Here is a 16,984-nt window from a genome sequence, read left to right on the forward strand (position 1 = left end):
CCGTTGGTAGCTTACATCCGAAGAACAAGGATGAGACTCTAAAAACAAATATGAAAAGCTGAGGGTATTGTCATCAGCGAAACAATTTAGTGGGTTAGAAGTTTCATATAAACTCATTAATAATAATAAGGAAGAGCGTCGGAGACTAAACGTAGCCCTGGGGCACACCAGCGTTTATTTTGTGGATATCAGATTTAAACCCGTCCAATACTACTTGAATTGAACGGTCCAAAGGGTAATTTCTAACCCAACGAAGAAGTGATTCATCATTACCAAATGCACATTTTCGATTAGAGAGCTTGATGCCAAACTCTATCAAATGCCTTTGAAATATCGAGTGCAATAGTCTTACTTGCTCCAAAACGATGTATAGATTTGGTTTATTATTCGGTGAGATAAAGCTTGAGATCACCATTGGACCTATTGCTCCAAAAGTCGTACTGTTGATCATTAAGAAGCTTCCGTTCTTCAAGATATTTCTTAAGCTGAAAGCTGATCAGCGTTTTGATGACCTTGGAAAGAAGGGATATAAGTGCAATTTCTCATTCCACAAAGAATTAAGTTTGTTGTCATATCTACACTGGAATCCACGTCACTATTGAGGAAGCATTGTTACCAATTAAATTTCCTGGAGAATTCATTGAGACCGTTCCAGTTGGCTTCTCATATTGCCAAAAGGTCCTCGTAGGGATTTTAACTTTAAATGGGGTTTTTCGACATGAGACATTTTCAGATATGACACAATGGTCGGATGTACCTAGAAGCTATAATCCGCTGGCCATATATTTATTAGGATCAGAGGTAAGAAACAAGTCTAGGGTATTGGCGGAACGTCAAGAATCCAAGTTGGCTCGTCAACTAACTGAGTCAGCTGGTTTAACTCACCGAAAATCTTGACATACTTTTTTTCGAGTGTTTTCTGACCAGAATAACGCAGATTCAACAAAACGGACTTTTGGCTACAAAACACGAACGAAGATTGGAGCATGGAATTTTTGTTCCCTGTACGCACCAGGTAGGTACGAGCAGGTAGATTGTGAAATGCTTCTGCATAACATCAGCATTCTGGGAGTGAGTGAAACCAAATGGAGAGGAAGAGCTGTATATACTGCAGAATCGGGCCAAAAGAGAATGTTGTATTCTGGATAAGAGGAGGCAGACAGAGGTCCAAGACTCAACGGTGTGGGCATCATGTTTACTAAAGAAGATGTTCTTGTACTACTACTACTTATATCCTGGAAACCGAAGTCACCATTATATAATGCTACGCTTTAACGAATGAGGCTTCAGCTTCAGATAACGTAGGACTCGAACGAGTCATGTGTAAGCATGGCTTAGGTCAACGAAAATGGTGATATGCTTTTGGACTTCTGTGATGGAAGGTTCTTTATTTCCGCACAAGACCTGCCACCTGGGAATCTCCTGATGGTCGAAGCAAAAATAAAATCGATCACTTCATTATATAGCAGAAATGGAGGAAGTGTGTTGTTCGTAACGAAAGATCACTTGCTACTGGGTTTGCTTCGCTTACGAACAGCTGCTGTACAGCGTAGTTTAGAGGGTATAGCAAGGCGACCAAGATTCAACACAAGCGTTCTAAATGACCCTAACGTACGTCGTAATTTCGTCACCACACTCGGCGACAAAGCATCGAGCATACAAAATGCTGGCTTATCGGTAGATGCTTTGTGGGGCCAAATTAAGAGCACTTACATGGAAGCTGGAACTAAAACTATTCCCAGACAAGGGCTAGAGATTTCTGGATATCCCAAGACATCTGAGACAAAATCTCATATCGGAGAACACTTAAAATTAGAATCAATTCAGAAAGTGATGCTCAGCGAAAATTGATTCTACGAAACAAGTATAGAGCATCTCATAAGGCAGTGCAGCGGTGTGCAAGACGTGACAAGAGGGCAAGGGTGGACAAACTTGCGGAAAATGCGGAACATGCTGCAGGAAGAGGGGACGCAAAGTAGCTGTATAAAATCACTAAGGACATTGACGGAAAGCGCAGTAGCCCGTCAAAGAGTGAGACAAGGAGATGTGGATTAGCACAAATAAGACCCAAGTAATGACCACGGGCCAAAGCACACAAGTTATTCTAAGGCAGGGGACCATTGAGAAGGTCGAGCAGTTTAATTATCTGGGAAGTTTTATGGCTCTCGATTTCGGAACGGACCTGGATGTTAACAGTAGAATAAACAAAGCCCGTAGTGCATTTGGAATCCTTTCTTGAAACTCTTTGAATCCAACGTCAAATCAGTGCTGTTATATGCTTCTGAAACATGGAAATGCTCTGCCAACATCTCGAGCAGATTCCAAGCTTTCTTTAACCTGAAGATCCGGTGGCCGCAAACCATTTCTAACGTTGAGCAGTGGAATTCGACCGGACAGAAAAAATTGGACGTAGACATCATGCAACGGAAATGGCGTTGGATAGGCTATACACTGAGGAAACCGGACGACAATATAGCAAAACAATCCGTCCAATGGAATCCCCAGGGTAATAGACGCGTTGGAAGACCAAAGGCAACTTGGAGGTTATCAGTTTAAAAGGAGGCTCGGTCTCAAGGTGTTCAATCGTGGGCACAGCTGAGGTCAGTTGCGGTGAATCGAGGTAGGTGGAAGGATCTTGTTGCTGTCCTATAAGTTAGGTTAGGTTAACATGGCTGCGGATTTAGAATCCACACACTTAGGCCAAAAGAAAAGGCCCATTGTGATACCACATGAATCTAGAGAATTACTTCTTACTAGTCGAACCATTTTGAGCTTTTTATAAAGCGAGGAAGATATTTGATATCCTTTTTAGCTAGTTCACTGTGATTATCAAAAGAGTAGTCTCCCAGATGAAGTTTGCGTCTTAGTGAAAGAGCAGGGCAAGTGCAGAGAAGTTGAGAGATTGTTTCCTCTTCTTCTTCATCCATACAGCTCCTGCAGAAGTCATCTGAGGCTACACCAAGTCGTATTGCATGTCTGCCTATAAGACAGTGTCCCGTAACGACACCTATTAGGGAGCTAATATGAAGTCTGCATTGAGATAACAAGTCTTTAGAGCGCTTTAGGTCCAGTGAAGGCCACATGAGTTTTATCTCTGCACATGTTGGTAAATTGTGCCACCTAGAATTTGCTATCGCAAAAGCTGTTTCCTTTAGAATGAGTTTAATTTCCCGTGATATCTCTGTGGCCCGGCACTAAACATAGATGAATGTTAAATTGCTGCGCCATCTCCATAAGAGACAATCGAGGGCCGTTTGAGATCTGGTTGAGACACCGTCAAGAGATTAAATAGCAGTCTGACTGTCAGAGAAGATGCGGATATCAGAAGTTGATATCACGTTTTCTCTTAGCCGAGATAGAACCTCTTTGATCGCTAAAATTTCTGCTTGGAAGACGCTACAATGATTAGGGAGGCGGAATGAGATGCTTAGATTAAGCTTTTCTGAGTACACACCACTACCAACTCCCTCAATTGTCTTGGATCCATCTGTATAAAAATGAATGCTTTTGTCATCCACGAGTTTTTTTGTTTTCCCATTCATCTCTGGATGGAATGGATACCTGGAAGTTTTTTTTTCCAAATAGGGGTTTAGGAATAGTGTAGTCCATGTACTTTAGTATAGAACCAAAGAGGTTCAAAATGATGCCCCACATTGCTGTTGGTCCCTTGAGATGAGGCGTTGAGTCCTCCAGTTTTGCGATCCGGGTTGCTGATCTTGATCATTTCACTGATGTCATCTGGACGTGAGGGTTCTTTTGGGATCCATGAGCGAGCTCTCGGGAAGCAAGAAATATCTTCCTTTGCAACGACCTCGAGCTTTGCGACTATCCAGACTTCGCCCAGCAAGCGTATAGAGATCGCGATGAGTTTGACATGACCTTGATGCCAACCCCCATCGTTACAGGTGGTGGTCCCGGATGCTCTCTCATGACTTTGAGAAAACCAGCCGAGAGCCCCAGTTTCACCATCTGCCAACGGTCAGAGGTAATCGTGCCATCAATATTGCTCCTATCAATGACCGCGACTATGATCATTTGGGCTCTTTAAGTACATCACTGAAAGGTTTAGTAAGAGGTACCCTAGACATGTTGGGAGTGCTGGTGTTCTGCACTTTGGGCTTTTTAAGGACGGGAGTGGACTCCTTCAAATGGATTAAGCCCACTCCTGCCTTTTGCTAAGGATGGAATTACTTCCATCCCCCAATGTTGAACCAGGATATTTTAAAATCCTCATCGCATAACGCCGTTGTTTATATGGGCTTCTAGGAGCAATCTGGAGAGGTTTATTCTCTTTGATAGTTATTCACGAACTCTCCACTACCGACCTGCGGAAGCGTCTTCGCCAATGATACATACTGTACCGCACTAGAAGATGGCCAGTGACTTGGCACAATGCTGCCCTATGCTCCAGGAGCAGTTAAAGCGCTGCTGTACTTGCAACCGCCAAAAGTGGAACAATTTTTTAATCACGGAATAAAATGATTAAGAAGAACAAAACAGTTTTGTGAGCGCTAACAGAACATTTTATAAACACAGCTTCAGATAGTCTTCAATGTTCTATAGTAAAAAGTAACGACTAAAATGTGTCTATAGTGTCTTAAATCAAATGTTTAGCTTTTCTTATTCGTAGGTATCAACTTTGCACTCAACTAGGCTCATTGGCCACCAACAACAACATTTCCCAAATCCATCAACTGCCTTTCTACGTTTTACCTTGTAATTTATAGAAAGGGAGTCGGAGTGATGAACTTTACAAGTAAGTCACTCACCCAAAAACTAATCTTTCAGCTTTTTATACCAAACAAAAAATAGGAAAGGAAGAAGAAAAAAACACCATTAAGCTTGACAACCATATGATTACGACTTTGCCGTCAACAACTCTTCATTTCCTATATACGAGTAGAAGAACACTTTTACAGAGTAGTTCGAGTTGGAGTTCATTCAGTTGCTCCCCTGGGACGGATCTATCGATTTTATACCTAAATTGTGGTGCCCACCGCTGCCGCTACACACCGCAAATGCTTTTGCCAAAAACATTTTAGGTTAATAATGCTCCGCAGTCCCTCTCTCTAGCTACTACTAGTAGAAGTCCTTCTCCATTAAGAAAATAAAATATAGGTACCAACAAAAATAAAAAAAGAAGAGAAAATCAAATTTAGTTGACATCGCCAATACAAAATCGCAACCTACCTTCACATCACCCACCGTTGGATCTGCCTCAGCCTCAGCCTCTGCCGCACCGATTACGATTTTGATTTTGATTCCTCCACAATAGCTTCGAGGTCAGCACTCAGTACTCGGCACTTAATTTCAATGCAACCACGACGTTGTCGTCGGTTTTAGGTTGTCGGTCGTCCTCTCTTCTCCTCTTCCGCAACTAGAACCAACCAACCCTCTCTCGCCCTAAAGTCGAGGCTGTTCCATTATTATTAGCATTTAGCGTGCAGTTTGTTATGAGACATCCACCAAATTCTTCTTTTTTTTACGCGTCCAAAACACTCGCACTCCCGACCAACACAATACACCTAGCACCAAGCACCAAACAACCACGACGACGACGACAACGAGAACGACGACGACGATGACAACAACGAGGACGACAAATCTAATTAGAAAAACAACGTAGAGCAGCCAGCAGCAGCGCAGTTCTTCCACAAATTTACTTCCAATTTCAATTGAAATTAAAAAACTATACAAACAAAAAAAGACCAACTCGAAAAAACGTCAAAAACTCAAGAAGAAAAAACCCCAAATCCACGGTGACGACGACGACGACAATGAGCGACGGCGACGTTAAAAAAAAGCTGCGATTTTTGCGTTTTTTGCGAATCTAGTTGTTTACTTGGCGCTTCGCTTCCCAAACTATTTACACATCGCGGAAACAAAACCAAAAAAAGCGATTAACTGATGCAAAAGCAGAATTTAAATTTTGGAACTGGAATTCAAATTCATGATTAATTCGCATGTAGGTCAACCATATCAGCACCAGGAACACAGCAAAGCGAATCAAAATGTAAACAAATTTATAATTTTCATTGCTTCTTTCTTTTTTTGTATTTTTGGGTTTGCAGTTTTGGGCAAAAACGAGTGACATAAGAAACTTGATAATTTTCGAGTGATTTTGCACTTGTGATGAGGTTTAAGTGATTTTATAAGTTAGGCAGAATGTTTGTTGACATTTGTAGTTTGTTAATTTGCAGTGAGGATTTTGGAAAAACACTTAATTTTTAGTGAAAATTATAAATATTGGATTTTCTCATTGAAGAAACACAATAAATCAAATGTACATTGGCAACAAAATTTATCACTTGAAGTTGGTTGTGGTTTTGATGTGAAAATTTTGTTATTTTTGACAGATGACAGTTTAGTTGGGATGCAATCCGTTTAGTGAATTGAAGTTGTGAGATAGGGTTTTGGGAGGATTATGGGAACTCTGACGTTACCAGATAAGAACTTTTCGGTTGGAATTTATGGAAGGCCTGCACCTTTGAAAACTATAAAAATATTAATATTATGAGTAAATAAAATTTCCAATCTTCACTCTTTCAAAATTACAAAACAAATTTGTGTAAAAGGATTTGTATATAAACAGAGTAAAGTGAATTTATGGCACAAAATAAGAGTGGGAAAGATTTACCTAGAGAAATGTCCAACTAGAAGTTTAAATGTTATGTTTAAAAGAACTAATATTTTGAAATAGGTAGGTATGCCATTTGAACAATTTAAAGCACCCGGTAAATGGCCGCCATTGCTAGACGTGCTTCACCATTTATCCTTTTTAAAAAATTCTCCATGGCCAATTCACATATTTGCGGCTGTCGTCGAATTGATTTTAAGGCATTAACACGAACCTAATCTTTTACGTACCAATGAGTTTAAGGTCACAAGTTCTTGGTGAAAAATTGTGATCACTAATTCCAGAAATAACTTTTCCAGGAAACTTTTCTTGCAAAATTGCAATTGCTTCATCGCCTGTGGGACATTATTGTAGTGTATTTAAACAATTTCAATGGTTCTCTACGATCTCAATAATATTGTCTTAAAATATTATGTTAAACCTTTAAGTAGATATTTGATTTTCGAATTTTAAGAGATAGATAGATAGATTAAATCTTTAAATCTGCTATTCTGTCATGTAAATTTACTTTGTAGCAGTTTTGAAAAGGGATATACTCAAAAAAGTCTATTTTTCAGCCAACTAAGTAATAGTTTTGCCTTGTCAAAAGTTAAAATATGACAGCTTCGAAAGTGATAGGGTAATTAGATTAATTTTTGTTATTGTTTTACGTGTAAAAGAACGGCTGATCCAAAATAACTGGAATGTTAAAAAAGGGATCCAAAGGTATAGAAGTATTACGGTTTAACTGTTTAAGGGGAGGAATGCAACTGGCTATTTCACAAGAGCATAAGCCGTTAAAATAACGGTAAAAAAGGGTCAAACAAGAGACCTTAAGACGATGTTCAAGCGAAGTAAACGAACTTATGATGATATTATCGTTTATCAATTTAAATGCTCTACGTTCAATTCTATCCAACAGGCTAAATTAAGTTGCGGAAGCACCAGCCCAGAGATGGGAGTTATACTCAAGCTGGACGTATGTAAGTCTTGTAGATAACAGAAAGATCAGAAGGGGTGAAATATTTCTTGCATCGCCAAAGGAAACCCAAACACATTGCGGCATTTTTGGAGAAATCGCGTATGTGATCATTCCATTGAACAATGCTGTTAATGTCGGAATTTAATGAGCTTATCATATTTTGTCGTTGCAGTTCCACATCCGAAGGAGAGGGATGTGAGTCTGATAACGAACGTGAAAAGCTAAGAGTACTATCGTTAGAGAAACAATGTATTGGATTAAAAGTTGCACACAGGATATCTTAATAAAAATGAGAAAGAGTGTTGGAGATAGAACAAAGCCCTGGGGCACACAAGTATTTCTTTTATGGTTTTCAGACTTGAATCCATACAATACTACTTGTATTGGACGATCCGAAAGGTAATTACTAATCCAATGAAGCAGGGATTCATGCAAACCGAAAGCACGCATTTTCGATAAGAGAGCCTGATGCCAAACCCTATCAAATGCTTTTGAAATATTAAGTGCAATAATCTTACTTTCTCCAAAGGGATGTACAAATTTAGAAAGAGGGGACCTAGGTGCAATCCGTCAGTAATTAGAGGGTGAGGAAGATTCGCCTTTTTTGAAGTATGATTGACAACGAGCGTAAAACCAAACATTTGTATTGCCTTTGGGACATTGCAGTATTTTTTGGTCATGTAAAAATTTGGTCCATCGAATACAGGTGTTGCAGGCCTTCCCGGCTTGTTTGAACTTTTTCCGGCTTTCCTCTCCCCTAATAACCTTCTCAAATTTGCCGATCGGATTCGGCATATAAACTGTAGGGTTCCCTCCATCCCTAACAACAGTACTACACAGGAATGGTTGAGAGTTGTACGTCACTAGGCCCTAGTTCTCCACGGACTGTTGCGCCACTCAATTTATTTTGATGGAATCAGACAAAGCATCAAGTTCACGAGAAGTTGCTACTCCGTCTAAATTTGGGCCCCGATAAAGGAAGCAGTAGTGAATGATTTGCTTATTTACGGAGAATTTAAACCACATATTATTAAAAAAGGAATTGGTGCAAAGACCATATTGTGGTAGGAGCTGATAAGCAACATCATTTCTAATGTATATGGCGAGGCCATGGTGGGAGAAGAATAAAGGCACCAAGCTATTCCCATTAATACAAAATTCAGCAGGACCAGAATCCTCACCTACTTCGGTTTCACTTAGTGCCAAAACAGCTGGCATGTATGAAACAGTATGGCGGTATGCAAACAAAAAAATCGACCTTAGCCCACGAATATTACAATAATCTACTCTGAATTGTCCAGTCATTGCAAAATAAAAAAATGTCTAAAACCAAAACAGATAAAATTAAAAATAAAATTCACTTAATTGAAACAGAGAATAATTATCCATACCCTTCACTGCTAGTGTTATGCCTTAGCAGTGACGAGACCGATCCAACCCTGTGATGCAAAACAATAATTGTAATTCAAATAGATAATCTGTTGAAGCACAAACTAGCATATACATTAATTCCAATTGTAATGAAAACTTAATACAAAAACTAGGCTACGCAACTGTGGAAGAATAATTTCGGACCTAGAAATCGGAATATTGTTCTGTTTGTTATGAACACTTGAAAGTTGTTTTTATTTTTGCTAGCTATCTCAATTTAGCTACATAACACCTTTAATAAGTTATTTCAAAATCCACCTATCCAGAAAAGACTCAAGACGAGATTGAACGCAGCATAAATAAGTTATTCCACTAAAATGAACATTTTCAACTTCAAATCTTTTAAAAATATGTTTTGAATTGGGTTATGTCTCAATCGGACAAACGGGTTTTCTTTACAAAAAATCTGGGGAGTTTTCTCTAAACCCAAATTAAGTAATTTTGAAATAATTTAAAAAATGGCAGGCGATTGAAAATTACCACAATATTTTATTCCATTCGCAGTTAATCCTGCGTAGTTTTGGATCTACTGACAAGTATAGATATTCTTAATCCAGCCGTACATCAAGAATTTGAAAGTATCTTCCTTACTTTCGTATCGCTCCGGTTGTGTTTAACATTGGCAGTTTAATCATTGGTTAAGGGTGTGTTTACAGTGAAAGTTAAGAAAACGCATTTCGGCAGCCCATTGAATATCAATTTAAGTAATTTAAACATGACATTAGCTTTATTTGATTAAATGTTTCTTGTAGGCTTATATGTGTTACAGTTGAAACCAAACAATACTGTTCAAAAGTGTTTCGCTGTTCTGAACTCGAATCTGTCGCGGTAATTTTTTCAGTACGTCAGTTTTTGAAATATTTCGTTAAAACAAAAAGAAAACAACTGTAATCCTTAAGAAAATTTTAGGTTCTAATTCGAATCTGATTATGATTTTAAACATCAGCACTAATTGTAAAAATATCAATTTTAAATGTTCGTCTTGTTTTAGAAAATAAAATGTATATAGACTTTAAATTTATTACCACAGCCCATTAAATTATTTGTTTCCAAAGGTTTTTGATGGCCTTAGTTCTAACCGACTTCAAAATCAATCTAGCACGTCAGATTTTTGATGTATAACTTTTTAAATTTTGAAAAAAAAAATATGTAAAGCTTTTAGAGGTTTAGTAAATTCATCAAATAGATTTTGAGAATCTCTAACTCGTGTGTTCAAACTTTCCGCGGCCAGTGTTTTATCGCGTTTAGGCTGATCAGATTATTGTGTAATATCTGAAAATTTATCATGCCAAGAATCCCAGTTAAAGTATAAGCCCCTACGAGAACCGTTTGGCAATTTGAGAAAGCTAAACGACTTCTTCAGATGCTTTAACTGGTAACTATGCTTCCTTGATATTGACGTGCATCCCAGATAAGATTACAAACCTAATTCTTTATGGAATGAGAAATTTTATCCCAAATACTGTAAAATCTATGAAACTCATGGTTTGATTCAATCTGTTTCGGAACTCCAAAGAAAATTCTACTGAAGAAAACCGGAATAAGTTCAAACAAGCTAGAAAGACCAGTAACGGCATTAAATTTTTGCATGACCAGAAATTTATTTGGTATTGATGAATCTCTTCTTCTTCTAGTTTTAGGTTTTGTCTCCGATACTCTTTCTTATATTTTTAATTGATCTTTTGTTTGAAACTTCTAACCCACTTAAGGCCCAACTATAATAGGCATAAGAAAACATAAGCTTATGGAGATCGCCTGGGATCGCTCTTGCTTAAGTTTGCTTAAGTTAACGAAACTGAAAAAAATTTAACGAAACGGAGCTAGACTTCATTATGTTCACTCGTATTGAGATTTTTTGTATTCGCACGTTTACTTATGCGCGCATATGCTAGCTTATGCCTATTATAGTTGGGCCTTTAATTGTTCCGCTGATGACAGTACCCTCAGCTTTTCATATTCGTTTTTAGATTCTCATCCTTGTTCTTCGGATGTGGACTACCAACCAACGGCAGCGCATGATAAGCTCATTAAATTTTGATCTTCGTAAACTCGATTCGCAAAAGCGTAACCCTTCCCCAAGTGGTAATTTCAATGAGGTATGTGAATCATATGGAGATTGAGAATGCGCTGCTCTATCAAGGTCGGAAAAGATCTCACCGATGCATTTGATGCCAAAAAAGGTTTTAGACAAGGCGATTCACTGTCATGCGATTTCTTCAACATCGTTCGAATTGTGCAATACTTCAAACAATCTTCCAAAGGTCCATCCAATTACTCGGATACGCAGATGATATTGATATTATGGGAAGATCAAAGCGTGATGTCAGTGGAGCGTTTTTGAGCATTGCGATGGAAGCGAAGAAGATGATTTTAGTGGTCAATGAGGGCAAGACCAAGTATATGCTGTCATCAAAAGAGGACATTGAACAACGACGTGATGGACAAAACGTCACCATGGACAGCTATAACTTTGAGATAGTTAAGGACTTTGTCTTTCTAGGCACCACTATTAACACAGACAACGACACCAGCGCTGAAATCAAACGAAGAATAACTCTTGCAAATCGCTGCTTCTTAGGACTTAGAAGGCATTTGAGAAGTAAAGTCCTCTCTGGAGCATCTTAAATCACCATCTATAAGACACTCATCATCCCGGTTCTCATTTATGGCGCTGAGGCTTGGACCCTGTCAAAAAAAGATGAGAGCGTCTTAGATGCTTCGAGAAAAAAGTTCTTCGGGTGATTTTTGGTCCCGTACGCATAGATGGAGAATGGAGGAGAAGATACAACGACGAACTATACGGGCCTAGTTAACAGAATTAAAGTCCAACGAATGCAGGTCATGTAGAGGGAATGCACATCAACGCTTCAGCCCGGAAGGTCTTTGAATCTAATCCCGAGTGTCAGCGCAGTAGAGGAAGACCGTGACTCAGGTGGAGCCCGCAGGTGATTGAAGACCTCAACCAACTTGGCGTGCGGAAATGGAGACAGCTAGCTAGGGACCGAGCTGGCTGAAGACGCATGTTGGTTGAGGCCCAGGTCCGCCCCTGTCTGTAGCGCTACCTTAAGTAAGTAAAGTATTATTTATAAAGCCTATATTCGTCCAAAACTTGAGTACAATTCCCCCTTGGTTCTCTTGGACAGGATTCAAAAGGGAGATTTTAAAAAATGATAGTTGACCGTTGTCTAACTGAAACTTTTATATCTCTTGACCACCGTCTCGAACAATTTAACCGTAATACCCGTACTTCTAGGAATGCCTATTAGTTTACCCTTAAGCCCAATTTCAGACGTACTGTAAAGTACAGAGATTCTTTTTTTAGTCGCACTACACGGATGTGAAATGGTTTACCAGGCTCAATATTGCCCAATCATTACAACGTGTAGATATTTTTTGACTACATATGAAATCGAAAATAGTGGTCAAAATCAACCCGAGCAAAAGAATGGTCGTCGAAACACTGGGGCCTGATTATGAGGTTCATGGAGGATCCATTTCAATTTGACCTTTCAAATTCGACTCGCATCGTAATTCCTTATGAATTCGCGGCCAACTGAAAATAGTTCTTCCTATATTCCAGTATTTTGACAGCTTTCTAAAAAAGATTTGTTGTGTTTTGATTGAATTTGTGAAATTTACGGTGATTTATTCTAAATTTTATATTTTATTGAGGATTTTGGATATATTGTAAGAAAATTGAAATAAAGCTAACTTATATTTTTATATAATTACAATCAAGAAAGAATCCACGAAGTCGAACAGTGAATCCGCTTGTGAATCCGCCAAAAAAAAGCTGTCGGATTTCAACTCGCAAACATTGTGACATTTCAAATTCGCCTTCGAATTCTTTAATTGGTCGAATTCAAACCGAAGAAAGCAAAGTAGAAAGCGAAGGCAATGGGAAAGTTCAGGCAACATAAGGGACTTCATTTGCAGTCAACTTCATTTTTTGAACGTAAATTTTTACTGAAGCAACTAGTTAGTTTTTTAAGTGTCATGAATGTCAAATCAAGAACTTTACTCCGCAAACCTCTACTTTAAGCTCATAGTACAAAAAGTACAAAAGTAACAGGCAAGCTGCAAGTCCACCACGATTTGTATTTTGTATTGTAAAGAAATATTAGTTATTTCTTTTCCAAATTGACAAGGAACCCTTTTACTGAAAGCATTAAATGAAGTTGTGCTGACAAAAAAAAATTATACGTAATAAAGTTCAGCTTTCAGTTGAATGAAAAAATATGATCAACTGTCATTTTGAAAGAATAGTTAGGGGGATTTTTCTTGACTTACTTTCCAGTCAACTTTCCATCAAAGTTGCCTTAGCTGGAAGGTCATTTTTTTGGCAGCTGGCTAATCAGATACTTGCCTTACTTTCAAGTCCCTAACGTCGTCTGAACCTGCTCAATAATTGAAAAATGCCAAACTCGCTAGCAAAACGATTCACCGCGAACCTCACAATCAGGCCCCTAAATAGTTTTTCAAATTCGACTTCACTTGATTTGTTGAAATTTCAGATTTTGTTTTGGTCAGTCCACCTTTCAAAGCTTATCTAAGACCAATTTCAAAAATAAAACAACATAATTTCATAATATTCAACATTTTCTTTACTCTTTTTTTATTAAATATTATTATTTTTGTATCCGACTCATATTGGACGACATAAAAGATTCTATAAAACAATTATTATTTCATTTTTCTTATTCAGAAAAAACAACTTAATTTCCTACAAAACAAAATGCATTATTTTGGGTATTTAACCACTCAAATAAAAGGTCAAAGTCAAATGTCCTTTCCTCTTTTTTTTCTAAAATATTTCTATCTTAATAACTAAATTTAATAATATGTTTTTTTTTTCTTAAATTCAATTTGTGTTTTACACTCCTTCATATTTTTGTTTGTCAGGAAACCAACGACGTCTACTGCTACGTTCATACCATCATCATCCTCAGACATGATCCTAGATAATTGGCTTCTTTAAAATGTTCTCTTCTTGATCCTTTCCGAAGATATCTGAAAGATTTTTCGGCTTCGATGCATTCATTTGTCTGGTATTCATGTGGGAGCTCTAAAATATATAATAATAGAATAATAACAATACAAAAGTAATTTTTATCCAAATTTGTTCATTAAAATTAACCAAAAGCATAACACTTGTCGGCAAAATGTCCTACAAAACAAAATCATATTTTTCTTAAGGGTTAAGTTGTCCTGAATTCAAATCTCGCCTCATAATTTCTCTATCACATCAGGAGTTTTAAAATACACTTAACCCGACGTGATAGTGTGACTTTGAAGTCGGATTTGAATTAAGGACATCTTAAACACATCAAGACCTTGCCGACCAATGTTATAAACAAACAGCCCGTGTTTTGTTTATTGTTGTTATTTTTTGTTTCTACTGAAATTTAAATAAATAATAGATGAGTACCATTTAACCAAAAAACCCAAATACAAACAAATGAAACAAATTCTACTAAAAATTAATATTAAAAATATATTTATTTGTATTATTATAATTATTTAAACAATATTTTAATTACCATTCAAGATTAAACAATTAATTAATAATAATTATGCATTATTTTTATGTGTAATTGCTTCTTTTTTTAAATAAATTTTTGGAATAAGACAAATTAAACTTAAAATAAAAGCTACTTGTGTCTAAAGTGATGTTGTGTATTTTTGCTTCAATCTTAATAATTAAAAAATAAATAGTTTTTTGTTATTTTGGAATAAATTAAATCACAATTTGTGCAAAATTTTTAATTTTTTTAAATAATAATTTCTTTTTCTTTTTTTTTAAGTCTTGCTTCAAATTTTATTTTCTATCAAAAGAACAATAAACCAAAAGTTTACCGATTAACAGCAGTAAGATATTTCTGAAATAGAAACAAGAACACAATGTTTGATGTTAAATTTTAAGTTGTTTTGTTTGAATAAAAATTTGTTGGCCAATTTGGTGGGAAATTAAGAAAACAAAAATCAGAAAAGCGTGTTCCACATATACATACATAAATATATATCGGCAAGCAGGCACAGGTTTTAAGGACATCTTCTTACAAGGAAGTTTATAAGCATTTGATTACACCTTAATTGATTTATTGATAATGTTGATAATATATACTGTAATAAGAAAAAGTGCCAAGGTGTAGTTGAAAAAGTCTCCAAAGAATAGTTGGAGGTGCTTTGAGTCGATATGTGTGCTTTTAGTGTTCATGCTTTTAATAACCCCTATTGCCGATGTCGTAAACGACAGCAAAATATAGACAGGACACAATCTGCATTCCATAAGTCGTTTTCAACTTTTGTCACTCGTTTTGTTGTCATGTGTAAACGTCAAGTGTGTTGAACGCTTTCATTCAGCATTCTATAAGATGAAAGGAAATGACGACAGTAAAAACAAAAAAAAACGACGGTATCTCTCGTTTGAAAATTTACTTACGACGAAGAAATGGAAGTTCGCAGAACTGTAAATTTCCTTGTTAAATAATTTATTTTATGGACTTTATTTGCTATAAATAAAAAAAAATATTTGTTCACCTTTGCAGTTTAAATTCAAAAATCAGAATCAGTTCCAGGTCTTCGTCGAGCTGATGGAGAGCAACGAGCAGTTGGCTAGGTGATTTTTGAAGGGAATCAACAAACCTGACATAAGAAGGGAATGGAATTCCATACCTAAGCAGCTAAACAGCAAGGGCCAGTAAGAGATGGAGATGGTTAACAAAAGGTTTGAATCGCTTATTTCATTAATGTAAAAAATATTTCGATGTCTGCTTTAATCAGGTTTGGGCCGACTTTAAGTTTTAAGTAAAGAAGAAAATAATAAACAATTCAAAAGAAATAAAAGCAACTGGAGGAGATTGCAAATTTTATCTCCGCTGGAAGATGCTGTAGCAAATTTGCTTAAATAAAAACAGTTGTTAAAGCCAAACGGAAATCCAATTGGTGTATCCCTGCCCAATTTACTTCCAAATACTTTGACGATTACATCCGGACATACATCAACACGAACTCAAGCTACAGATGCAGATGCGGACGCAAAAGTCATCCATATAAAATGACTTTTAGAGACAGAGCTAATTAAGAAGATCTGAAGCTAACCTTTGAATATCAATCGCAAATCTGCAGCGAATTATACACAAGCCATGGAGTGGAGTGCTAACCAAAATTCCTTGATGTGAATTTGTAGAAATTCGCACCATTATATAAATTTCAACCGTCTGGAAGTTTTTATTTAGCCGGTGTCTGGGGTAAGCGGTCGAAAATAGTAATTTTACCAACTTTGTGGTCGAAATGATAACCACATAAGCGATACGTCAAAAAATCAGAAAATTTCCACTGATTACAAAAATCTGTGTCCAAGACGTTTTAGTTGCAGTCTTCTACTGGCCCGACGCACTTAAATAGTTTTTCAAAAAGTTTTTCGAAAAAAACAACTTTTTCGCTATATCAGATAACTTTTCTTGATTATAATGAAAATAACCAATCAATGATCAAATTCAATGAAAATCAGACTGACCAATCTTAGATTACCAGCTTGAGGACGATTCTTCGTATCCTGCAGGAGTATTCAAGAAGTATAAGGGCCGTTTAACCCCAATCTCATAAATCAAACGTTAAAACTTGGAGGTGGCAACATAATTCTTAGGAGTTACTTATTTTGAGTGTCCAAATTTTGGTCTGGATGAAATATTTTTTTAAAAATCATATATTTTGACATACTATTATAGAATATGCCAACTAGATAGCGTTTTCAGCAGGATAACAATCTTAAGTAATGTAATTGTAATTTTTAGCAGCTATACATATATTATTCATTGATTTAACTATTTAAAATTTTAATTTCACTCAGTTTCAAATCAATATTTATTTATCAATGTATTTGAATCACTTTATTTAAATTAACTATGGTAATAGTGATAAATGGTGACTTTCATCAAAAGAAGTTGCGTAAA

At 36.8% G+C, this 16,984-nt stretch overlaps 3 protein-coding genes across 7 annotated transcripts in view; all 3 read right to left on the minus strand.

The window, feature by feature from the left end:
- The window catches only part of LOC129951227 (uncharacterized), a 194,872-nt gene extending 188,584 nt beyond the window's left edge, over positions 1-6,288 (minus strand). For all 4 annotated transcript variants that reach the window (XM_056063280.1, XM_056063279.1, XM_056063278.1 and 1 more), the window contains exon 1: positions 5,191-6,288. The gene's annotated coding sequence lies outside the window, so the exon portion shown is untranslated. The remainder of the gene's footprint in view (positions 1-5,190) is intronic.
- Positions 1-16,984, minus strand: part of LOC129951235 (succinate dehydrogenase assembly factor 3, mitochondrial) — a 451,002-nt gene that overhangs the window by 389,182 nt on the left and 44,836 nt on the right. The window lies entirely within an intron of this gene.
- LOC129951230 (pyruvate dehydrogenase (acetyl-transferring) kinase, mitochondrial) overlaps positions 13,611-16,984 on the minus strand; it is a 40,565-nt gene continuing 37,191 nt past the window's right edge. The window contains exons 7-8 of one of the 2 annotated variants that reach the window (XM_056063301.1): positions 14,886-14,908; positions 13,611-14,094 (exon numbers count right to left, since the gene is read on the minus strand). In XM_056063301.1, the coding sequence (XP_055919276.1) occupies positions 14,082-14,094; positions 14,886-14,908 (36 nt within the window). In that variant the 3' untranslated portion in view covers positions 13,611-14,081. The remainder of the gene's footprint in view (positions 14,095-14,885; positions 14,909-16,984) is intronic. The other variant, XM_056063299.1, reaches the window with a different exon arrangement.

This window comes from Eupeodes corollae, chromosome 3 (genome assembly GCF_945859685.1).
Source record: "Eupeodes corollae chromosome 3, idEupCoro1.1, whole genome shotgun sequence".
In the NCBI taxonomy this organism is placed as follows: Eukaryota; Metazoa; Arthropoda; class Insecta; order Diptera; family Syrphidae; genus Eupeodes; species Eupeodes corollae.